Source organism: Catharus ustulatus (genome assembly GCF_009819885.2).
Source record: "Catharus ustulatus isolate bCatUst1 chromosome Z unlocalized genomic scaffold, bCatUst1.pri.v2 scaffold_29_arrow_ctg1, whole genome shotgun sequence".
Taxonomy (NCBI): domain Eukaryota; kingdom Metazoa; phylum Chordata; class Aves; order Passeriformes; family Turdidae; genus Catharus; species Catharus ustulatus.
In genome coordinates this window covers 7,581,419-7,607,261 of record NW_024879446.1, presented here as the reverse complement: position 1 = coordinate 7,607,261, position 25,843 = coordinate 7,581,419, and the positions used below count along the sequence as shown (strand labels likewise).

General features: G+C 39.1%; 1 protein-coding gene across 1 annotated transcript in view; it reads right to left on the bottom strand.

Moving 5' to 3' along the window:
- Positions 1–25,843, bottom strand: part of FBXL17 (F-box and leucine rich repeat protein 17) — a 313,938-nt gene that overhangs the window by 214,355 nt on the left and 73,740 nt on the right. The window contains exons 5-6 of the mRNA XM_033086616.1: positions 12,092–12,199; positions 3,524–3,654 (exon numbers count right to left, since the gene is read on the bottom strand). Coding sequence (XP_032942507.1) covers positions 3,524–3,654; positions 12,092–12,199 — 239 coding nt within the window. The remainder of the gene's footprint in view (positions 1–3,523; positions 3,655–12,091; positions 12,200–25,843) is intronic.

Sequence of the window (25,843 nt, the reverse complement as noted above, 5' to 3'; positions counted from 1 at the left end):
GCAAGCCTTTGCCCAGATCAAGCAGGAGATCGCTCATGAGGTAGCCCTTGGCCCAGTCAGGATGATACCAGAGGTGAAGAACGTGCTTTACACTGCAGCCGGGAACCACAGCCTGTCCTGGAGCCTTTGGCAGAAGGTGCCTGGGGAGACTCGAGCTTGACCTCTGGGATTCTGGAGCCATAGCTTGGGACACCATCCTGGGCCTTGAAAAACAGGTCCTTTGGAGGCATGGTACCCCTGAGACAATTGAATCAGACAACGGGACTCATTTCAAGACTAGCCTCATAAACAGCTGGGCTAGGGAACATGGCATCGAGTAGGTCCACCATATCTCCTAACATGCACCAGCAGCTGGGAAAGTCGAACAGTGCAATGGCCTGCTTAAAACCACCTTGAAGGCACTTGGTGGGGGGACTTTTAAGAACTGGGAGAGTAATCTACTAAATGCCACATGGTTAGTGAATACCCGAGGCTCCACTAACTGAGCAGGCCCTGCCCAGTCTGAGCTCTTGGGAACACCAGATGGGGATAAGGCTCCAGTGGTACACATGAGAGGTATGCTAGGGAAAACTGTTTGGGTGAACTCTGCCTCCAGCAAAGACAATCCTGTCTCTGGGGTGGTTTTTGCTTAAGGACCAGGTCGCACCTGGTGGGTGATGCAAAAGGATGGAGAGACCCGATGCATACCCCAACGAGATTTTGTTCTAGGGTGAACTGTATATGATACTGTGTCTGTAACTGCATGTATATATGTAATTTAAAGATTCCAATTTGATGTAGAATGTTAGCATGGGAAAAATTTTGGGGTAGATAATGTTGGGGGAGTTTTTACTCTGGAGAAAATTTTTCCCATTAGCATGTCAAAGGAACCTGGACTGGGCAACTCCCTGATTTCTAATTACTCAACACAAAAGAGGGGGTAGGGAAGAATAGCTATAAGTTGCTTTGTCCTTGCAAGGGGCACTCACGCTCGCCAGCCCGAACAGGGGAGGAGAGAAATAATTTTTTCTCAGGCCCTGCACTCCAACACTGCTACAGTTTCCTGCTTCTGAGAACAGCGCTGAGAACTGGGATGCAAACAGTGAGTGGAGGTTTTTCCTTCACCCTTCTCCCCCCTGGGACCCTCCCTGCCGCTGCCGCCTGCCTGCTCCTGCAGTTGTCACAACTGAGAGAAGAGAGAAGGCCACTCCGCCCCCGCTCCACCAGGACCGTGCAGAGGAGGAGGACATCTGACTGGACAAAAGTCCTGAGACTGAGTTTCATTCTGTTTTGTCACTGATCTGTTCGTAGCAGATATTGTTCTTGTTTGTCTTGTAGATATATCAGTAAAGAACTGTTATTCCTAAACCCATACCTTTTGCCTGAGAGCTCCTTAATTTCCAAATTATAGTAAACTGGGATGGAATTTTCACTCTCCATTTTGGGAAAAAGCTCTTTTCTTTTTCTTTTCTGTCAATACTGTCCCCTAAACTAGGACATATACTTGAAACATTCAAGTAGATGGAGATATGTTTCTAAGTTCTTTAATTAAAACCTGAAAACTGCCCATTTTTTTAATTTGCATTTTTACTCCTATTACTTGTTCTAGCTTCTCTTAGACTTTTCCAGTAACCTGATTCTACATGTGAAAATAAGGTCCTACAGACAGAAAAATCTGAGGCAACTAAATGCTTTTGAAACCAATGAAATTGCATCAAAGGTCTGACCTAAACCAACAAATCCAAAAAACCGTCTTAAGGGTGAAAAAGAGTTATGGTAAAGGTTACTGGTACTTCCTACTGAACACATTGCAATTTTGTTACTTTTAGAACACTACACTTTCAGCAAAATCTGAGATCATCTACACTTCAGTACACCATCAATGACTTTTGAAAACCTTGAAAGTATACCTTACTAAAAATTCAAAAAGTAATCATGGAAAAGAAGTACAATTGCTAGAACACATTATTCTGGTTTATATGAAAGTGTTTTAAAAACCCCTTTCTGTTTAAAGTGTCTCTTCCCTTTTGTTTAAAGCACTAGTTACAATGAAATAGTCTGGTAGAAGTACAGTAGTTTCATGACTATAAGGTACACCGGATTATAAGGCGCACCTCCAGGAGTCGGCAAATTTCGCAACTTTGTACATTACATAAGGCACACCGGACTGTAAGGTGCACATTTTTTTTGCAGCGAGGAGTTACGCTGCACACAACAAAGTAACGAATTACTGGCAGGTGCTCAATTTGCAAACATTTTTCACAGATCAGTGTACCCTTTAAACACAGTCCCAGGCGCCCTCCCAGTGCTATGGGCCCCGGCACTCCCTCCCGTCCCCAGCACCGGCTGGCACGGCTTGTGGCTCCTCGCAGCTCCCAGCTCCCACCGCGTGGCTGCGTCGCATCCCGGCGTCCCCCAGGCAGCTGCGGCAGGTCCTGGTGTCCCTCCGGCCAGCAGCCGCACCGCCTCCTTCCGGACGGCGGCCGTGCTCCTTCCCCCCGGCTGGTAGCCCGCACCGGGTCCCAGCTTCCCCCTGGCCTGCAGCTGCGCTGCGTCCCCCCACCTAGCGACGACGGCGGGTCCCGGCATCCCCCTGCCTGGTGGCCACAGCTCCCACAGTTTCCGGCTCACCCCACATGGCCGCAGGTTACGCGGGTCCCAGCTCGGCTCGCAGCTCGCACTTCTGGGTTGGCAAATTTCCAAACTTTCTCCATATATAAGGTGCATCTGGATTACAAGGCGCACTTCCGGGTTCGGACCAAAATTTTAGTCAAAAGGGTGCGCCTTATAGCCATGACATTACTGTAATTAAAAATATTCCTTCCTGTGTACTCTCAAGCACTGAGTTTGCTCAAGTTTTTCATTTTAAAAGAAAATGTTCACTTTTAAAATTCTCAGTATTTTTATTTCTCATGTGGTCTATGATATAAGTATGCATAGTCTTTTTCCACATACTTAATGTGGAAATAAATTAGTTGATCAAAAGACTGGAATACAGCAGGATAGGAAGTATTCTGGTCAAAAGGAAAAGTCTATGTAACAACCCAGTTATTCTTCCATTCTGGAGTTCTTTGCAAAAAAAGAAATCCCAAAACCAACCAAACAACCTTGTTGCCTTCTAAAAATACAGGAATTTCACTATTTAATTCACAAGCAGTTTATTTTTACTTATGTAGTCAAATGTATGTTTCACTGTTTGTGTGCTTTTAAATTTATCTATATCCTGGACACCTACTGAAGGAGCCATTTCAATTGCAATTGAACATTTCAATCAGACTTTGTACAGAGCACATTCTCCTGAAATACACATGAAACAAATTAGTGCTGCCATCATAACTAAACTTTTCTCCTTTGCAGATACAGGCAAACACTCTACAAAATAGGTGTCTGGATGATTTACCCAAAAAAACAAGAACAAGCACCGAGCAAACACTCTTTGCTTTAATCAATCTCCTCCAACCCCCAAGCCATGAGGAATTATTCTCAACTAACACAACTAGTTAGATCTGCATTATACTACTTTTGGATGCGCTAATGAAGTTACCTGTCATTAATGATCCAGTTCAGACACAGATTGAGAGAATTAAGGTTTTTGCATCTCCTTACTATTTCCATTACGGTTTCATTGTCCAGTTCTGTGATATGACGTAGATCCAAGCTCGAAAGATTTCTTAGCTATTGAGACAAATATGAGAGAAAGAAATAATCTGAAATTGATTCAAGTACATAACTGTTGAAAAAACTGTTAATTTTTTTTTTAAGTTTCACAGTATGTGCAAGTCAGTCATGAAAGATAACTGTATCTTTTACAAAAAGCAAACATACTAGAGATATTCACAGAATTCAGCTTGAGCACAGTTGTGATTCAGGGACTCAGTTACTACACATAATCCAGACACTCTCACTCAAGGGGCAATACAACCTAAAATAAGGGCACAGGCCTTCCTTCTCTTCTTAAATACATGGAGTATAAGATACCAAGGTAAAATATCATTTAGCCACAACAAAAATAAGGCATGGAAGGAAGTGAGACAGCACATTTGTGCTTAGATTCAAATGAATGCAATTAACAATTTCAGAGTATAAGGCTTTCAAAGTAAACAAATAATATAAACTCCCTACAAAATACATTATTTATACATTATTTATTATTTTCACCTGGACAGTTATCAATAGAAGATTAGATATTCTGAACAACAAAACTTGGAGTCACAGAACAATACAATTAAGAGTTACGCGCTGATTAAACTGAGTTATTACTAGTGTTAATCATTCTCATGTCCTTCAAAAGCAAACCCTTTCACAAGAAGTATCCTTCAAAAGCAAAGCCTTTTTATGAGTTATGAATGCAAAAAAATAATTTTTTACAGACTTCTCCAGTATCAGTTTAGTCATAATAACCTCCAAGTCTTGTTTGCTTTTTAAACTGTCTGAAATAATCTCTGTTTTACTCCAGAAAAATAATTGCATTAGGCAATTGACACTTCAATTAAATTTACTTTTCCTGTAAAGAGAGAAAAAATGATCCTCATCAGTGATTTAAGTCACTAAGGATTTGATTAGGTAAAGGCATACAACTGAGATCACAAAATTGGTCCATTTCGGTAGTTAATTATTAAGTCAAGGTATTTAGGGCAGGGGGTCTGTGGGAGAGGTGGCACATAGTGTGAGAAGAAAAGGACTTCAAATGTAGGTAGCCTCCTACAGAAAATGGAGTTTTGTTAAGTTTTTTAACATCCCCAATACAAAAGCTGAAGATAAACTACATAGCGTTCCCAAAAATTCTTCAAAACAAGCATAAAATCAAGAATCCTGACCTCTAAGGAGCACCAGTAGGGTATGTCTACAGAATCCAGGACCATAAATTTCTATTATTATGATACTACCACAGGTATCACTGTAGAGGTACTTGTGGTATTCCCACTCAAATTCTGATAAACTTCTTTGCCTTCTTATTAGGGAACAGAGCATATAGTAGTTGATACTGTGTGTTGGTAAAATAGACACCTTTTACAAGCTCTGTCTGTTCTCATACATATACGAACATACATACATGTTTGTTCATACATACTCCAGCATGAAGTTTAAAAGTCTTATCTTCTATGTAACCAAAAAAAGCTCATAACTAATCTCTGATTTTTTTCCTGCATAAATTACAAGAAGAGGAAGCTTACAGCAACTGTAGATTTCCTCACCTTCATACAGCTATACATATTAGATATTTCAGCCATTAAATCATGAAGGTGATACTGTGACATAAAAAAATATACCTGCTGGACAATTCAACAATGAGTATGTTCTAGACATTAAACATTAAAGGAGACTTAAAAGACAAGTAGAAAATCTTCCCACTTAAGAAAACCCCAAGCTTTCTTTCTCAACAACATTCTTTTTATGAGCAATACTGGTGATTTTTTTGCCATTATTATTACTTATGGACTTAAACCTATAAATTAAAACGAAACTATCAATACATGGAGAGAAGTGCTTCATTAAAAAGTGCCTTAAAAATGTGGCTTCAAGTTAGGTAAGAGGTAACAATAGTCTATTATTTACCTCAATGATGCAATGATGAATGTAGCAGAAAGCATTTGTAGTTTCCCACAGAAAAAAACTTTGGCATTGCACGGGTAGAGTGAAAATCTACACAGAATACCTAGTATTCCTATCCACCAAATTAATAGGGTTTTCAAGGTAGGTTTTGTCCTTTACCATCACAGGAGAATGATCATTCCCTCACTGCTTCTTTCTTTCATACTAGTAATAGTCTATTATTATATTCAATATACTGTAACTCAGCCATCACTTGCCTTTTTTACTGTCACATTCCTTCATTTTAAACGCCTGACCTACTTGGTAGGTTAATTCTTTTTCCCAGTCACAACATACTCAATGAAGAAAAGTTTTGTGTTTTAGAAGTTTGAAGAGACTACTTCAGATTGATACATACTCAAGTATAATTTGGTTTCTACAACCTCAAAATTGTAATTACAGAAGTATCAATGGCTTTCAAGACTTGCAGACTGAATGTACACTCCCTTTTGAGACAATCGGAATATGACAGTGAAAAGAATACCTCTCTGTCTACTTAAATCAAAGGTATTAACATCTCATTAGTGGTGAGAGAATTGTAATAAATGTGCATGTAATAATTATTAATTTTAAAAAATAAATATATACCTTAATGACAAATTTCCTATTTTATACCTCACCTGAGAAGTAATTTTAGAGGGATAATGCTACAATGGTACAATCACTACTAGGAAAAATTCGGAAGAGAAAAATACTTAAGTCTTACATCCAAATACTAACCCTCACAGATAAAAATAGAATATTACAAAGAAAAATCAAAGTTCTCCAAAGTAGGTAATGAAAAAACAGATGCTAGACTCTACAGTGCATTCACAGAAATTGAGATTAAAATAGTGCTGCTATAAACAGCATTTTTTCAACAAAAAGAGGATATTCTGTGACTTAAATGCCCAGGTTTACAGAACTAGAATGCATAAAGTTGTTTGGTTTGTTTGTTTTTTAAACCAGACCTATTTTTGTTCATGCAGCAACACCATTTTACTGAGTAATTTTAAGGCCCTTCCTCTGTGGATATTCAAGGTTTTCTTGAACTATTGATTTTATAGCTTTGCAAATAAGCATGCATGAGCAGAATTTAAACTTTTAACCCAACTGTGTCAGTCAGTCAAAACATTTTAATAGAAAAAGAAATACTTAATGTGGCAAAACACAATGTAAATAAGCAGGCAGAGGGCTTAAAATATGAAACAGAAAATAACAGAATTTTTTAAAAGCAGCAATACTTAAACTGTGCGATACCTATAAACACATTCTTGCTGATATTATGCCTATTACCTACTTCTTTTGGATCTCAAGTATTTTAAAATATGCTAAAAATATCTGGGGTTTTTAAATTATTTTGTATGATTAGTTTAAATGAAATTTTATGCCAACTGATATATTTGAAGATTCAGGGATTATCATACTGTTTGAGTGCCTGAATCACATGCAACTAATAAGATTTTTATCTTGGCTACTGAAACTTGGAATACAAAATCACTATTACATTGGGATCATAGATAATTTAAGTGTGAGTATATCAACTCCTGTGAATATTTAGATATTATTGTATTGAAAGTGCTAATGTAAACAGTACGCAATTTTTTTCCTATTGCATGCTTCTACAATTCCTGTACAGACACACTGCCCTAAAAAGCATAGAAGAGAACAGAACCATAGAATCATTTAGGCTGGAAAAGAACTTTGACTGAAACCTAAAACTGCCAAGTCCACCACTAAACAATTCATGCAAGATTAATCCTCTTCAGTATGAAAGCAAATTATTTCTGAAGGAAAGTGCTTATAAGGACTTAATGAGCTTTAAACTCACATCTTTTGCTAATTAAGCTTAATTTTCTTGACACTCTCTATGTATACATGCCTTCAGAGAATAAACTGCTCTCTGACTTAAGTCGCCCAAAGCAAATGTATGATCGCAGGAAATGAAAAACAGCAACATGACAAAAACTCTAAACCAGATTCTTTTTATTGCAATGTCAATAGAATCTACTATTTTTATAAACTAGAACTATTTTTATAAAAGTCACATGCATAAATTTTTGCTGAAGAGCTGCCATATATGAACTACACAATTGAGCTATACCATGATCCTAGAACAGTAATCATACATAGTCTAAAGAATTGCAAAATAATTGAATAGCCACCAAGGGGTCTATTTTCTCATAAACTGATTAAATGTTTTGCATGTTAATAAGTTTCATTTCAGTTCTCAGGTACTGCAAAATATTAAGGTCCCATTGTTTAAGTAACAAACACACAATCAAAAACAGAGGTGTAAGCACAAATATTTAATCACCTCCAGAACAGGGATCTGCATACACATATCAACTGCACATATAGTATACTCTGCTACTCATTTCCAGTTTATAAACTTTAAAAGTTGCTGTAGAATTACATTTTTGCTGATTCATAGTTTACATCTTCATGCTATTTACTGTCAAGTACTTCCAATGAATTTTTGGGGGAGTAGAAGGGAAGTGGAAGTTTCACAGAGCCAACCATTTCAACCATGCAGTCTTCTCTGCAATGTTTTTTACTTCATTGAAAGTAATGACATTTGGGTACAATCATCAGATTCTTCCGAATGGCAACAAGCATCTCTTAAGAGGGACACAGTTGACTTAATTCAACAAAATCATCAGATTGAGTTTGACAAGAAGCAAAAACATTCACTTAGCACCATGTCAATTAATGTTTCAAGCCAGCAGTCATGAAGAATGTCTCAGAATCACTGTATTCAAAAAACCTCACTTAATACCTTTTTCCTGTGATTGGAAGACTAATATTTAAAAGGACACAGTACTAAAGGCAAACGGATCGAAATAAATCATATTCTATCTTAGGAAATCCGGTCCATTATACAAAATTGATTAAAATACTGTTTTCTCTGTACTTAGTCAAAGAACAGCAATCATGCCCTCAGTCAGGAAGTTTAATGATTTTAAGATCAGAAGGTATGCTAAAATACTACCATAGTAAGAGCATAAAGCAGAAAATTGTGTCAAAACAAATCATTTACTAGAAAGAAACCATACGTTAACCCAGATTAGAAAGGCTTTGCAAAATCAGTCCTGTCATGTGTAGATTATCATTATATATCTGTCATGCTGATGATGTCTACACTGAATGAACCCTAAGAATTTGCTCCATCAATCTGAATTTTGATTGATTTCATACTGACCACCAACTCAGACACAGGTATCACTAAGCTGGATTGGTCATGAGTAACTATTATGAGATAAAGAAAAAGTGAAGATCACATTATTCCGAAAGTACTTCTCAGACGAACTGTCTTCATGCATTGATGATTAGCAGAATCTTTTTTTGAGTCAGAATTTTTTTTCTGTCAAGGTTCTGTACAAGTATTCACATATAATTAAATATCAATAACAAATATTATCAGACAGTCTGTCGGAAGTACACAGTGTAGAAGCATAGTTTTATACTGCTTCAAAGTAACTCCCCTTGCATAGATATAGATATAGATACAGACACAGAATAGATATAGATATAGATATAGATATAGATATAGATATAGATATAGATATAGATATAGATATAGATATAGATATAGATATAGATATATAGAAGAAACCAAAGGAAGAAGCCAAGGAAGTGGCGTAGTAATAAAATTATATCTAGATGCCAAGGTTTGCTGATGCCAGCTGTCACAATTCTATTAGAAGTGCAACAATTACATTGCTGAGAAGGAATTACCACAACAGGGGAGGAAAATGCCACTGGTCTTGAGGTCAAAGATGCAACATCAAAAAATCACTACCTCACTAGAAAGAATACAAAGTTTCTTATTCCCATCTAGTTAATGAACAGAAGTTACCCTTCTGCTTGGTCTGTCTTCAACACAGTCACTAATGTACACAGGCACTTTTCACATTTGTGTTGATCTTCACTCTTACAGGAGAAGCAAAGTGAAAAATGACCAGGGATAAACAAAGATATGTGGAGGGGAGAAAGAGTGCAAACAAGGGGGAAAAAATCACACATGGAAAGCTAACTAAATAATAAAAAAAGTTAGAAAGAAAGATAAAACAGTACATGGAGATTGAGGTGAAAACAGAAGATGAACTACTACACTAAACAGGTTCCTCCCTCCTCCATAGAAACAATGTTGGTAAGTGTTGCACTAAATACTCTGATGTCATGGAGGAGGTCAGTCACTTCTTTTGTGACAATGTTTCACACACTAAAACTCTAAAGAAAAATGAAACATTCAGGTCATCAGAATAAACAACTGGTTTCAACTGAGTCTAACTGTGAATTGCATGTAAACACCCTCCTTTTTTCTCTTTCTTCTGCACATGAAATGCCTATCATCTTAGCCAAAAGTCATTATTTGTTTTATCCATATTTTTTTCAGTTTATAATAACTTCAAGGAAAAAAGGTACCAGTGTGATGACACGGTCTTGCTCAAAAAACAATCTTTTTTTGACTGTCATTCTGTTCCATAGAAAAATAGTGATAATAAAGCCGGAATGTTTCTTCTTTTCCTTAAGTATACAACACTTTCTATTCCATACCCCACAATTAGCTATTAAAAAAGCTCTGCAATGTAGGAGCACTATAATTTAGAATTTTTCAAGTGCCAGTATTTTTAAAGAGAGCTAACATTACCAGGGGGGAAATACAGTAATAATAAACCACTCAATATTTATACATCCATCAGCCCTAAAGCAATTTCACAACTGAGGCCACTGCTGTTATCTCCAGTTTGCACACAGGAAGCAGGACAGAAGGCAACTAGCTCTGCACAGCCTGGAGGGACACACTCACAGGTCACAGAGAGCAAAAGAGCAGATTTCCACATTCTCTAGAACACTAGAATGGAATTACTAGTAAACACTTATAAACCACCAGTTAAGTACTCCACACAAAATCAACCACAGAAGTGCACGATGGTTACAACAAAAAGTTATGTCAGTAACAGATGAATTCTGGGAAAGACAAATGCAGCAAATAACGTTACTACTTGCTACAGGTCTATCTAAAATGCCTGTCCCTATTTTTCTTATAAACCCCCTCTAAGTACTGAAAGGTTGCAGTAAAGTCTCCCTTAAGCTTTCTCCAGGTTAAGCAGTCCCTAACCTTCAGTGTTATCATATCACTGTCTTTGCAGTATTCACACCCTACAGAAGTTGTACAGATACAGATTGAGGGAAGAAAACTGAAACACCTAAATCCCAAATCCCAACATGCACCAATTACTCACAAAGTGATTACATATTAAGAGTCTAAGCAGCCTCTCAGCTATTTTCTGCTGGGTTGTTCCAAGTAAACCAGGATTTCTAATAATTTATCGTTATTAAACATGTGAAAATTAAAAATATATGAATAAAAAGTCAAGATCTTGACCCTTCTTCAATCTAATAAATGTGATTATGAAGTCATTTTGTTGAACTGTAAGACATCTAACATCTATTAAACACTCAATAAATGTAAGTCAGATTAATGCAGTAACCAAAACATGTAGCTGAAAAGTGATCATTGTGGAAATTTCACACAAAGCCTTGGACTACTTGGTCTATGTTAAATTTTTTAATTGTGTACGTCCTATACTTACGTTGTGTACATAAACCTTTATTTTCATCGGATATGAAAATAATTGTATCATTTCTTTCTCCAACAGATATGCACACCTTTTACTCATCCTATTAACACACAGTTCTTTTGAAACAGCATTCTGTGAGGTCCTGACTTTACCATACAAATTGATTTCCCTGGCTTATTTCTTTTTGCGTGTGTTCCAAGATGTTTTTAATTCTTCTGTAGGTTCAGCTAAGCAACTCAAAAATGATGAAATTTACAGATATGTTGAACAGTTCTGTATAACAATAGGAGACCTTTACAGTTGCATCAAAAAACTTTTGCCTTCATCAGGCACACTCCATTTTCATTAAATATGCTCTCTACTTCCTACTTTTAACCATTTTCATGTTTGCATGTTCCCTGGATTTGCTTTCAGTTACAAATTTTAATTAGATGGTGTTAGTGCACCTCATCCAAGTCATCAATTTTATTGAACACTTTAATTACTTTCTGCAGCTTCACTCAAGATAGCTTTCCCACACATCACTCCTCTTATGCAAAAGAAAAAAGGAAAGAAAGAAAATGTATCTGCCACACTATCTGTATAAAACAAGATGAATATAGTCAAACTATAAGTACACAGGGGGTCTGTCTAAACCTCTGGCAAGTAGAATTTGGCATTTTAATACGGAATTTTGTTATGTTTGTGATGGAATCAGCTGCAATTATGCATTTTAATCAGTTTTAACCTGAATATCATATTGTTTGTGAGAAAATGTATAATCCCACAAATATATTTTTGTTACAGTGGTTTTATACAGTGAAATCTAAATGATGTAAAGTTCACTCACTTAAACATGTTTCTGTCCATGCCAGTTCTATAAATCATACACATAATCTTATCCTGGCTGATTCCTACGACATGGTTATAGTCCAGTACACTACTGACCACCAGAAAGTAGTTATGATACTTACATTGGTAAGGTGAATGACTCCTTTTGAAGTAACAGAGCAGCCCATGAAACCAACATACTGCAGCTCAGGGCAATGTTCAGCAAAAGCTTTCACTGACTGATCTGTCACCTACAGAAAAGATAAAGAGGTAACAGTTGAATAGGTGATATTAGGCACATACCTAACACAGCTTAAGAAATTTCCACTAACATTGGTAAGCAGTTTATGTAGACTTTTAGTATTATTATTACCACTACTACTGTTTATTTTAAGAGTTTCAGAGAAAACATTGGGTATGCACGGTTTGCATAGATACGCATGGGCATATATACATGAAAACCAGGAAGAAAAAGTATTTTTGGCAAAAGGCAGAGAAAAAAGAAACACACAGTAAGAGAAGACAATCACAAATTCAGATCTTACTGTCACCCTGTTTATGTGCAAATAAATTGTCAAGAGACAACTGTACCCACTATTTTCATTAATTATACACAAAAGTGAAAATACTAATTCGTTATCGCCAAGCTGTAGACTCATGCTATACCCATCATTAACTCTGCAAAGAATTTCAATTGTGTGCTATCTTAAATTTTTATGCCTAGTCTTGTATTTCTTTTAACTAAAACACAGCAATTGAACAGTCCAACTTAAAAGTAATATTACATCTGTTTCTCATATAAGACTAGGTAATCTCATGGCAATATACCACTGTGTCAGTTATCAGCCAAATGGAGATGTTATCTAGTTTATTATTGAGATTTGTTTATTTATACAACTATTTTTCATTTATAATTAAGTTTGTCTAGTAAAAAATAATAACTACAAAACACAATCTATTCTATAAATGCATTGCTTTGTAAATAAACCAAATTATCAACAGGAACTTTGTGAAGAATGTAATAGTGAGATAGGTACACTTACAACACACACCTTCCTTGAAACAAGTACGGTTTGTTTTGGTTGGGTTGTTTTTATTTTTCTATGAGAAGTACAGTAATTTCACAATTATAAGCTGCACCATTTTGACTAAAATTTTGGTCCAAACCCAAAGTGCGGCTTATAATCAGGTGCAGCTTATATATGTGGACAAAGAACGAAAAGTTGCTGTTTTAGTTTGGAGGACAGGTGTCTGCTAAGAAAGGCAGGAGCTTCTCTTTGAAATGGAAAATGTAAACCCCCTCCCTCCAAATTATTGTAATTTTGAAATCAAGGGGCTTTCAGGCAAAAATATGGGAATTAGGAAAAACAGTTCTTTACTAGGGAAATTAAAATAGAAATACAGTACTACAAAGAAATAAACTCCAAACCCTGACAAAGCCAAAGTACAACCTGACACCCTGTCAGGCAGGGTGTTGGTAGCAGTCCCATTAAATGATGGTTGCAGTTTTCCTCTGGAGTCCAGTGGAGAAAGGGGCTCCCTTAGTGTTCCAAAACCTCTGCTTTTATCTTGGTAAGAAATGTTGGGCTCTTCCCCCTGGCTGGAGCAACTTCCAATGGGATGAAGTAATTTTATCAATCACACAGTGGGACTCAATGGGCCATTAGCAGAAAATGACTCACTGGAGGAAGGATGGGTTGTGAAAAGATAAAGAATAATGCCCCGCCAGGTTTCAATGGATGGCCCATTAGCAGAATATCTGCCGTTGAGATAAGGATCACAGCCCCCACCCTCAACAGATGGTAATAGAATAGATACCTTTTATCACACTCTGTATTGTAACGTGCAGCTTATAATCAGGTGTGGCTTATATATAGACAAAGAACGAAAAGTTGTCAACATCTGGAGGTACGGCTCATAGTCAGTGCAGCTTATAATTGTGAAATTACTGTATATATTCCCAGTGCAAATGCCAGTAATGAAAAAACATTTTTTGTTTAAAACTACTGACTGTGGGGAAAAGCCTGTATTTTCCAGCTACACTGCTTAGGAACTGTGCAGTCCCACTATGTCTGGAATCCTAACTCCTGAATGCTGAGAACATTCCGAATTTCTATGGATATCTTCCTGTTACCACAGAACTGAAAAGCAAAACAAGTTTTGGAATATCTAGTGCACAGCTGAGACCCAGTGAATTCATATAGGAATACTATTCCTGCTGTGTTGTGGATGACCAAAACCCAGAGCTCCAACTTGCCCAACATGTCATGTTCGTCCACCCTGGCAGCACATGGTGACCTTGAGGAGGACTCTGGCAGAGCAACTTTTGAAAAGATAACCCAGAGATACAAGCTTATAGGCCCACTACCTCATAAAAGCTGTACTTCTTTGGAGTTACTGAGAATTGTTATAGACCTAGTGTAGTTTTCTCAAAGCAACAATTTCTCAGCGAGCAGAGATTGTTATTACTGCACATCTGCCAAATAAAAGGCAAGTATTTTAGTATTGTGTATTTAGAACCCGGTTAAACTAAAAACAGGTCAAAAGGAAAGGAAAAAGGGTCAGCCGAACAGATCAATCACAAATTGGATAGCAGAGACCCATATGTCAGGTCTGCCTGCTTGAACAAAAGCCAGCCACTCTAGTAAGGAATTTTTTCTGTGATTTGATCTGACACAGTCTTAGATTTTTATTTTTGCAGATCCCTCTCAGCTAAGGACAGTCGAAACAACGATTACTTTTTTTGAGATACTGATTACCAAAAACCTGTGACAAATACTATCACAAGTCAAAGGTTTAGAAATTTGTAGTATTTATGATGCTATCAGCACCAAATCAGGGCTGAAAAAAAGATGTTTATCTCCTGAAGAAAATAAATTAAAACTTCTGATTCAGCTGTTGATCTTAGAGAAGGACTCTATCACAATCTCAGTCTACCCTCCCTACAGAAGATTTAAGTGTAATTCACTGTTGCAACCAGTTTGCCCTACCTATCAAGAAAATGTAGTAATGAAAAATCAATAGTATAAATGCCCAATATCACAAATTCATTACAGAGCTTAAAACTTCAATCTACAAACAATTTCTTACTTACAACTAACATTTAGGTGCATGAAGACTTTGAAAAATGACATTTTGAATGCAAATAACAAAATTACTATGTCTTAAAATATATTCTTTCCATATTATAGCATTTTCTCTATTCTAAAAAAGCCAGTGGAAAAAATAGTTTAAATAACAATTAATAACAGCAGATTATGATTATTTACATGAAACAGTTTACAGATTAGCAGTGAACCTTTTCAGTGCTACTTAGATATGCAGCATCTTTTTAATCAGAAAAAGATTCTTCACTACTCCTGTATGCCAGGCAAGCATCATGATTTTCCAGCCAAAAAGAGGGTGACATAACCTGATTATGCCTTACAATTACTGTGGTAATTTAGACACATATTTTGCTACTGCAAATAACAATTTAGACTATTTGTTCTTATCTTGACTAATAAACAGAAAAAGAAGTGTTTCTGTCTTTTGCTGTCAGACAACAAAACCTGACTATCTACAGAAGATTACTTCCACTTTAATTGGGAAACACTGTAAAAATTGTCTCAATCAACGCTGTACCTTTCCTCTCAGCATTGTTACACCAGTATCTAAGAATTCATTACTTCTTTTCCAGACCCTATGCCATTTACAACAATTGACTTTTTAATATCAGGCTTCCCATTCTGACAGCCTGTAATAAAATGATATTCTGTTTGGTTAAATACTTTTAATATGATTGTATTAGCTGGGAAGGAATATATGTATACGTATTGCTATATTTACATACATACGCACTTGTAATTTCACTAGAATGGCTTCTCCTAAGATGAATATACGAGACTGTGCACGGAAATATGAGATCAAAATACCTGTAATCTAAACATCTGCTAAAAGATTAAAAGGTAAAATTTATATTATGCTTTTCTGGGATTTTTTTTACAGGGTTTGGGGAAAACAAGAACATGTAGCAATTTGCAATGTATTTAAAATTTACACTGATTTCACAACTATAAGGCACACCCTTGTGACTAAATTTTTTCCCCGAAACAGGAAGTGCACCTTATAGTCCGGTGCGCCTTATCTGATGGACAAAATTGCGAAATTCGCCAAACCGTAAGTGCAGGCCGCAATGGGGGGGCGGTGCTGCGGGAGCGCTGAGTCGCGAGGTGGGGGCGGAGTGGGCGGCCACAGCCGGCAGGAACCATGAGGGGAGGGAGGGAGCCAACGCCGGTCCTGGCCCAGACGGAACAAGAAGCCGGGTGGCGCCACCACGGGCGCGGGGGGAACGAGAAGCGGGCGGCTCTGGCCCGGGCGCAGAGGGAACAAGAAGTGCGAGCCCGCAACAGCCCCGAGCAGAGCCCGGCTGGCAGCGGCATCGGAGCAGCGGTGGCGAAGCCCCTGCGGCCCCCAAAAGGCGGTGCCGGCCGAGCTGCTGTGGCCGCCAAATCGCGGCAACGGCGGAGACCCCGCAGCTGCCAAATCGTGGCAGCAGCCGAGCCCCTGCGGCCGCCGAATTGTGGCACCGGCGGAGCCCCTTGTGGCCACCGAGAAGCGGCGCCGGCAGAGCCCCTTGCGGCCGCCAAATCACGGCGCCGGTAGAGCCCCCACAGCCGCCAAATCGCAGCGCCGGTGGAGACCCTGCGGCCGCCAAATCGCGGCGCCAGAGGAGTCCCTGCAGCCGTCAAATCGCAGCACTGGCCAAGCCCCTGCGGCCGCCGAATTGCGGTGCTGGCACAGCCCCTTCAGCTGCTGAACCACGGTGCCAGCGGAGCCCCTGCGGTCGCCAAATCACGGCGGTGGTCGAGCCCCCGCAGCCGCCAAATCACGGCGACGGCGGAGACCCCGCGGCCGCCAAATCGCGGTAGCAGCCGAGCCCCTGCAGCCGCTGAATCGCGGCACCGGTCGAGCCCCTGCGGTCGGTGAGAAGCGGCGGCAGGGAAGCCCCTTGTAGCCGCTTAATCATGGCACCGGCCGAGCCCCCGCAGCCGCCAAATTGCAGCAGTGGTCAAGCCCCTGCAGCCGCCAAATCGCGGCGCCGGCCGAGCTCCTTGCGGCCGCCGAGAAGCAGCAGTGGAGATGCCCCTTGCGGCCGCCAAATCGCGGCGCCGGCTGAACCCCTGCAGCAGCCGAGAAGCGATGGCGGGGAAGCCCCTTGTGGCCGCCAAATCACGGCGCCGGTTGAGCCCCTGCGGCAGCTGAGAAGTGGCGGCGGGGAAGCCCATTGCAGCTGCCAAATCGCAGCGCCGGCGGAGCCCCCGCGGCCGCCAAAAAGCAGCAACAAGTGGTACAGCCCCGGGGATGTGGAGAGAAGTGGCGTGGTCGCGGGGAAGCAACGGGAAGCACCGCCGCTGGCTGCAGGGAAGCCGGGACGCAGCGCAGTCACGTGGTGGGAGCCGGCGCCAGGGACAGGTGGGAGTGCCAGAGTACGTTGCATGGGGAGGGCGCCTGGGGCTGCATTTAAAGGCTACACCGATCTTTGAAAAATGTTTGCAAATTGAGCACCTGCCAGTAATTCATTACTTTTTTGCGCGCCGCGCAGCTCCTCACTGCAAAAAAAAAAAAAAGTGCGCCTTATAGTCCAGTGCGCCTTATCTGATCTACAAAGTTGCGAAATGTGCCGGTTTCTGGGGGGTGTGCCTTATAGTCCGGTGTACCTTATGGTCGTGAAATTACTGTATGTGTAAAATGATAGTCAGGTAAAATCACCTAGTCTTCAGTTACAATAACAAATAACTAAATCCTATCTGTCCTCATTTATATATGGGTCAAAACCATAATGGGGTTTTTTTGGTTGGGTTTTCGTTTCTTCCCTTGAGTTTTTGTTATTGTTATTTTGTTGTTAGTGGTAGTGTTTTTCTTTCTTCCATTCGATGTATTTGTATCAAGGAGAAAAAAAGTAGGTAAAGTTCAGCCTTACCTGAAAAGGTGATCAGACAAGGGTGCCCAGGGAGCAAGTGGAGTTCCCATCCCTGAAGGTGTTTAAGGGAAGAATGGACACGGCACTCAGTGCTCATCAACAAAATGTTTGGTAAAAGCTTGGACTTAGTGACCCCAGCAGTTTTTCCAACCTAACTCATTCTGTGATTCTGTGATACAGAAGCAATGAAGTTGAAGTACAAAGACGTTTCCAAGACTTGGAAGATGCTTCCAGTCTTGGAAGCATCTATTCTGCTTAACAAGGCTTTCTTCTTATTCATCATCTGCACTGTCCAGCACAGATGGTTTCTATACAGACAAACTTTTGTGTTTGGTTCCAACATGCAACCTGGGTCCTATTTCTATTAGAGGCAGGGGCCAGAAATAGAAACCTCTTCTACTGCATGAAGTGTTTTACACTCACAAGAGATGGTCTATTCTGCAGAATGAAAGAAAATTGAGTGATGAAAAAAAAAGCATGGAAAATTAGCAGTGATATATATTCAATGACTATGCAACTTAACCCTGTGCCTCTTTGTTATGCAATATGTAACCATATGTTAAATTTTCACTACTTAAGAGACAGAAGAGGTACATAAAATGTCTATTATAAATATGGCTTCTGTGAACCAACCAATTTTTTAACAACTAACATTCTGATGTATTATACAAACAGGTTAGACTAGAATAATCTAAAACTAGACTACTATAAAAAATATACTACAGAATTTACCCTTGTCAACAAAGACAGAAATTCACACACAATTCTATAATAGATCACAGTACTGTTCTTCCAAGAATCTCTAGTAATTGGATTGTCTAGTCGACCTTCATTGACTTTCATTCATCCTGTCTTGCTTCATGTTAGTCTTGCTTTGAAAAAGTAATATAAGATGATGAGGACAGATTTATAAGTTATGCACTAAAGCATTGTGAATGGGAAATATGCTGGTCTGGAACTAATGGCACAGATTTTGCTCCCATCAAAAAGATCTATGATAAGTGAGATATGATTTAATAATTTTCTTTCTATGTATTGCAGCCCATTACATACAAATTCCAGTTCTGCATTGTTTTACAGAAATTCAATATTTTGCCTACTCTGAATTAAATTTTGTAAGTATTATTCTATTTGACATTCTATTCAATAAATGAAAGTGCAAAAGGGAAAAAGCAGAGATGATAATTCAAAAAGAAAGAGGTACAACAATAAAAGCCACTCAAATTCCAACTAAAAAGTCTTATAATTAATGAACACCTACAGAAGCTAAAACAGAATAAACTGAAAAAAGATATAGGAATATAAAAAGCAACTGGCACAGAACGAATAACATGTTTTCTTACTTAAACAGGTGCACTACACTGTCAGTAAGCAGATCTTAATATACATATTTTTTCACGTAATATACATAAATAAAAGTTGCAAAAATATGAAAATATTCCTCAGAAGAATAAATTCTGCTAGATTAAAAACTTGTTGTCATGTAAATACAGAGTCAGTCATGAAGCAAAGTATTCACTACACAAGGCAATACTAATGGTAGAAGAATATACTTTTAAAGATTCAGTTAGATATTCAGTATTTTCTCAGTTTATAACTTTGAGTAGGTACTTTTCATTAAAAAAAAAATCTTTTTACAAAACAAATGTACAGTCTTTCACAAAATACAATATTGCTGCTTACTAATGGCTGCAAAACATGTTCCATTATTAACTGAAATGGATTAATTAATTCATCAGCATAAGTGACTTTTCACAAACAAGTTAGAATCAAAAATTCTTTTTAAGTATTTTAAGACTAACTTTAGTTTTAGATGTCCTGTGCACACCTGTTACCTCAGACGTCATAAGAATATTTACTTGTTCTGAGGTATTTTGTAACAATTCACTACCCCAGCCTCACATTTGAGTGGAGCAGAAGAGTCACAGGATAGAATTGCTATACTTGCCCTCACTCTTATGTTCACTCCAGGAATTAGTACCACTAATCTAACCATATACAAGAGGAAAAGATAGACTAGAGTGTTAGGACTGAAGAGTTAAAAGGAGCATTTTACATTATATTTAGCAGCTGGTCTGACCACCAACATCATGGTAACACCAACTAATTTAAAATACCTTACAGTGTGAAAATAATCTTAAAATTTTGCAGTATACTCAATTCAATACTCAGGGGGAATTATAATTTTGGAATTCTTCTAGAATGCATGTGGATTTGCAAAGTTTCTCCCTGGTTTTTATAAAGACAGCGTTCCTGTTTTATCTTCATAATAGTGAAAGCCTGTAGAAATCCTTCCTAATTACTCCAACATGACTTTTAGATACAAAACTCTAAGCACCTCTGTTAAAAACCAGACAAAGTATTCTCTCTGTTTCTGTGGTACAGAGTATCTTTTTGTTATCGCTGACATGAGTCATCAAAAGATGACTTGTCCTTCCTTTTTGGTCTATTTTATCCTGCAAGTTACCTAGTACTAAAGAGAACAACATCCTGGGAACATCTTTAGTTTGAAATACTAAATAACTGTTGACAACCGTCTTAAAATTGGTTTAAATATCTGAGTTAGAAAACAAATCTAAATTCTCAATACAATTATCTCTGATTCTTATCATCTCACAATTTTATTAAGTACAGTTTACATGTATTTGTTTTAAATGAGACTATCAACACACCCTACAGTAATTTCACGACCATAAGGCACACCGGACTATAAGGCGCACTTTTCTTTTGCCGCGAAGATCTGTGCCGCGCGCAACAAAGTAACGAATTAGTAACGGAAACCCGCAATCGTGGAGTTTACTGGTAGGTGCACAATTTGGAAACATTTTTCACAGATCGGCGTAGGCTTTCAAAAGCAGCCCCAGCCACCCTCCCCGTGCAGTGGGCCCTGGCACTCCCTCCCGTCCCTGGTGCCAGCAGGTGCGGCTCGGTGCAGCCGCGGGGCCGCTTCCCCCTTGCAGCTCCGTGCTGCCGCGATGCTGTTCCCTGTCGCGGTTCCACGGAACCACCATGCCGTTCCCTCGCTCGGTTCGGTGCTCCTGCCATGCTGCTCCCCCTCACGGTTCCGTTGTGCCGTCATGCTGTTCCCCCTTGTGGCTCTGCGGAGCCGCCATGCCGTTCCCTCGCTCAGCTCGGCGCTCCACCGCTTTCCCGCGGCCCGCGGTGCTTCACTCCCTCCGCAGCCGGTGGCACTCTGCGGCTCTTCGCTCCCCCCGTGGCCGGCGGCTCCTCGTTCCCCCCGCGCTGGGGTCGGGACCGGTGTTGGCTTCCTCCCTCCCCATGCAGTTCCAGTCTTCAACTGTCATTAATGAAAAATATGTAATATTCCCTGCTCTTCTAGCATACAAAACAGACAAAGTCGGAGTTCAAATCCTAACTGGAGGGGACTTTTTAAAACACCTTTCAAAAGAACCACAATTACAGATGCCGTTGAGAAGCATAATCAGTGTACAATCAGTGAAAAAGAGAAATACTGCACGGAAGTGGAAATGGTTTCGATTTTATTTGCATATGATCATCACTAAACAGAGGTCACACTAAACAGGAATACTTGATAATAAGGAACAATATGAAGAAGTTTTCTCTTCACAATTTTTCTACTGGTAATGCATGCATTACCAGAAAATTTAATTTAGAATAAACCTCTGTTATATTAGTCAGATCAAGTAGGATACCAACATATCCTATCAATCTTATGCAAGAAACAGCTTTAGGCATGAATTCGTTAAAAAATTGAAATGCATCAGATCTGATGAAAACATGTATAGAAACAGGATGTGATTTAATATACAGTAATTTCACGACCACAAGGTGCACCGGATTATAAAGTAAATTTCGCAGCTTTGTAGATAAGACGCACCGGACTATTAGGTGCACTTTTTTTTTGCAGCAAGGAGCTGCGCGGCAAGCAACAAATTACAGGCAGGTGCTCAATTTGTAAACATTTTTCAAAGATCAGTGTAGCCCTTAAATGCAGCCCCAGGCACCCTCCCCGTGCAGCAGGCCGTGGTACTCCTGCTCGTCCCGGTGCCGGCTGGCACAGCTCACGGCTCCCAGTTCCCACCGTGCGGCCGCGCTGCATCCCGGCTTTCCCCCGGTCAGCAGCGGCAGCACTTCTCGCCGCTTCCCCGTGGTCGGCAGCTGCGCCGCTTGTTGCCGCTTCCCCACGGTCAGTGGCTGTGCCACTTCCCGCCGCTTCTCCCTGGCCGGCAGTTGCACCGCGTCCCCCCAGCCAGCAGCCACGCCACGTCCCGGCATCCCTCCACCTGGTAGCCGCGGCTCCCAACTTGTCTTGCAGCTCGCACTTCCAGGTTTGCAAATTTCGCATCTTTGTACATTATATAAGGCACACCTGACTATAAGGCGCACTTCCGGGTTCGGACCAAAATTTTAGTCAAAAGGGTGTGCCTTATAGTCGTGAAATTACTGTAGTTCTCCGGTTCACCCTTGTATGAAATACAGTTGTTTCCATGCTTTCTGATCAAATCAGCACTACAGTCAGTGGACATTCAGGCTACTCAGCGCACGCACTGTTGGAACAGGCTGGATATCAAGATTCCCTTCACAGTGGCTTTCGAGTCTTGCCCCTACATGTACCAATTGGTACAGAGTTCTGTAGAAATTTTATGGTCGGAAGTAAACATGTTACATCCTGTGAAAATTATTACATGAATGGGATCAACCAACAATGAAAAGTTGCAGGAAAATTAGTCATTAAAATGGTAATCTTCCACATTCACTACTGTGATTGACTACTTCATTAGAATCACAGTTTGATATCAGTAGTAACTGGTAGGAGCTACCTCCAAACACAGCAACAATAAAGAAAAAAACCCATAAACCTGCTAAAATGGAACTTTAATATGCATGTAGCAAAGATTCAGATCCAAAACACACTTTGGTTAAAAAAAAAAATTGATATAGCATAGATACATGTACACATCTTTGCATATACTTCAGAGGAAATTTTATTTATAGATTTCTAGCAAGTAAACATCTCTAGCCCAGAGAAAGGCAAACCAAGTGGAATATCTGCACAGTTCTTGTACACCTTTGTTTAACTGCAAATGATACACTACTACATCTAATGACAAAAATTTAAACTGTTAAGATAGAAATTATCGTATTTTTTTTTTTTAATTCTTGCATTAAAAAACATCAACAAAAATGGCCAAACTAAATGAAAAAGTATGATTTTTGCTTTGTCCTAACTACAATAGCAAGAAAAATCAATTACTTCCAAAAGGCATTAAAAAAGGGTATTTATAGATGGTTACAGATGATCTACTCAAAGAATTCCTAACAAACATTTCTGAGAGTTGCAGTTTTTAAAAGACCTTTTAGCAAGTAGATTGTCAGAACACAGAAGTAGAGGAATCTTTTTGTTGTATTTTATTTGATCTCATAATATTTAAAGTAATCTTGATTTTTTTCTTTTCTGAATGGGCATCCAAAAAAGTTCTTATTTGGCAAGAAAATCACACATCCATTAGAATACCTAGTTGGCATAATTTGCAATGCTAGTTTTGATCTATTAGAGTTAAGTCTGAAGATGCTGCCTGGATGCAGACAGCAAAAACAAAAACTGAGAATACACAGCAATAAGAACAAATTCAGGGAGGCATTTAAATATATCAATAATATCCATTTGCCTTTTTTTCATCTGGATTAAACAATTTTACAATATCAAGGCCAAAGACTAAACTAGGAAGACAAATCATCTCATAAGGGCCCTCCCTGACATAGAAGAAAACAAAGGAGTGACAATCTACAGCTTCAACATGCGTACAAAGATACAGAAACTAAAATTGCAGCACATTGCTCTCTGCCATCATATCCAGGCATAACCTGGCTCAGGTAATCATGGTTGAGACAAAAACAACTAGGTAATAACGATAGGAATATGAACATGAGTTAGATGTGGCTTTTTTTATCCTTACATGTTGTTCAAAGGCATACCTGTTCAGATTAGATCATTCTATCAGTGCATACATGCATTTCGGAACAGCACCATGCTAATGAGAAATCTAAGAGGAACTGCTGCGTAAATTACGATTGGAAGCAGGTTACAATCCTGATTAACCCCAGCGCAGAACCCAGTGGCTGCCAGGCTTGTGTGAAGCCCTGCCTCCTGTGTGATAATAGCAGAACCAGCACAAGAGGATGCTGAAGTTCATCAATTTAAATTTAAGAAAAATGAACACCTGTTTGCTCTTCCCAGAGCTTAGCACATTCAGAAAGCAAAGATCACAACTGCTACAAATCTCTAGGTCACCATGGAAAAGGCAAGGAAATAAAACCAAACCAACCCAAAAAGCAAGTAGCAAGGAAGTGGGTAAAAAGAAGAAAAATTATGAAACACCTTCAACATGTCACTGTGTCTGGTTTAAAATCACAGTAGGCAGCAGAACATCACACAGCCACTCACTGAATCCTTCACGTTGTGGGACAGGGGACAGAATCAGAACGGTTAAAGTGAGAAACTTGTGAGCTAAGTAAAGAAAGTTTAGTTTTAAAAATAAAAAGAAAAGATAAAATGAAAACTAAGAAAAACAAATTTTGCAAAGAAACCCAAACCAGTCACTCACAACTAAGCCAGCAAGTCCTCAAACACTGGCAGTCTGGCCAACCACCTTTACCCATCTGAGTTCTTGATGGGCATGATGCCATATGGCCTGGAACTTCCCTTTGGTCAGCCGGGGTCACCCAGCCCAGCTGTATTCCCCCAACTCCTTGTGTACCCTCAACCTTTTCATTGGTGGGGTAAGAAGCAGAAAAGGGCTTGGCTCTGCCCAGCTGTAACAAAAACATCTTTGTGTTATCAATACTGTCCGCAGCACAAAACCAAACACAGCTACTTGCCAGATACAGTGATTTTCACTCTAACCCAGAAAAAAAATAGCACACAGTATTATCACAAACTATAATTTTGGATTAAGAAATTCAAATTTAAAAAAAAAAAAAAAAAAAAAACACCCTAAAACAACCCCACATTAAACAAATAAACTCAATTGTGAATAGATATGTAGACCCCAGACATATTAAGTAAATTTTTTGAGTTGACATTGTTGACAAGATTATAAAAAAGAAACCATTTTTATTTCCAGATCATTCTAATTTTTCCCAATGTAACACCCTTCACCTCACCCTTCTTTAAATGGTAAAATATTACAATTACAACCGGGAAAGAAAATTTTTATGCCAGAGGTGAAAAGGAAGCTCTATAAATCAATAAGGGAAGATGAGTCATTATTGAAAAACACACAAACCATTGCCTGCCTCCTAAACCTTCCAATGAATTCCTTCACAAATCAGCTGCAATTTTTGAAACAGCAAAAAATATACAATATCCAATGTTCTGCATAATCAATGCGTCCTCAACATTTCCAGCTTCTGGCAAAGCAATCAATTAGGTCGGCTCTCAAATCATTGTTAATAGAGCCCAAGTACACTGTTACATTACTTCCAGTTATACTGCATCAGCAATTTTTATTTTCTTTTTCTTGGGGGAGAGAGGAGAGAGACAGAGACTGCAAGAATGAAGTTCTCCCTACATGCAAGTACAAACAGAAGAAAAAACATGTTATTCCTATTCCTAATGTAATATCTGGAAAGGTATTAGAAACTTTTTTTGTTTTTTGTCTTTCTCCATCCCCAACACACTATCTCATCCTCATATCCTCTACAGAATGAGCAGAATAACAATAAAGCCTCAGACTTCTTTAGCCTCTCCTTGGCAGCCTCTCTCTTCAGAAACAAACAGAATGACCACCTACGCAACGATAATATTCACCTCCTACCTTGCTCCTTTATCCTTGGCTAGTTAGATCCTTAGTTGTCTTTGTCTCATTACCTTGAAATGAGACTTGCAGGGTCAGTGTTTGTCTCTCATTAATTCAATCCCTCTTCTCCTGACCTCCTTAGTATAAATTAT